General features: G+C 39.8%; 1 protein-coding gene across 1 annotated transcript in view; it reads right to left on the bottom strand.

Annotated features, from left to right (window-relative positions):
• LOC119582196 (diuretic hormone receptor-like) overlaps nucleotides 1–709 on the bottom strand; it is a 113,840-nt gene that overhangs the window by 43,076 nt on the left and 70,055 nt on the right. The window contains exon 3 of the mRNA XM_037930430.1: nucleotides 12–213. Coding sequence (XP_037786358.1) covers nucleotides 12–213 — 202 coding nt within the window. The remainder of the gene's footprint in view (nucleotides 1–11; nucleotides 214–709) is intronic.

The following is a 709-nucleotide window of genomic DNA, read 5'->3' as shown; positions in this document are numbered from 1 at the left end:
CGACATCTTACTTGAAGGAGATGAAGATCCAGAGAGCCAACGTGACAGCCACGAGACTCAGCGAATTGCCGATGTAGAAGATGGTTTGGCTCGTGCTGACGGTCGTAGAAACACTCTCTTCCGTGTTGTTCATAACGACGTTCAGGCAGTCGTTGTAGAACGAGATACGGGACCAGGTGCCGTTCGGGTAGCAGTAAAGAGTCGCGTTGTTTTCTGTGTGGGAGATAAAAAACGGGAGGTTTATAGAAAAGGGGAGAAAAATAGAAAATGGAAAGATTGTAGAACATGGGAAGATTATTGGAAATGAGTAGGTTCTAGAAAACGGGAAGATTATTAAAAATGGGTAGTTGAATTCAAAGAAAAGCAAGGATGAAGAAAATGGGAAAATTGCAGCAAACGGGAAGAATATAGAAAATGGAGTTTGGTGGGGAGCTGTTGTATTCTAAAGAAAATGGGAAATGGGGTAGCGCGGTGGTTATAAAAATAAAGGTTTGTTGTAGAAAGAAATGATATTTGATGGGGCTTACTGGATGACATTATCAGAAAATATGGGTTATTACAACTAACTGTATGATTGTATGGAGGCCTTCTTTGCAAAAGAAAATTATATATACTTATAGAAAGGGAAAATTGCCGTTAAAGTGGGTTGTTTGATGACGTAATTTTGATGCCTGATTTAGAGAACGGAAAAGTTGTGTGTCTGTCTGTT

Source organism: Penaeus monodon, chromosome 15 (assembly GCF_015228065.2).
Source record: "Penaeus monodon isolate SGIC_2016 chromosome 15, NSTDA_Pmon_1, whole genome shotgun sequence".
Classification (NCBI taxonomy): Eukaryota; Metazoa; Arthropoda; class Malacostraca; order Decapoda; family Penaeidae; genus Penaeus; species Penaeus monodon.
The sequence above is the reverse complement of the archived record's forward strand: the minus strand, read 5'-3'. Positions and strand labels throughout refer to the sequence as shown.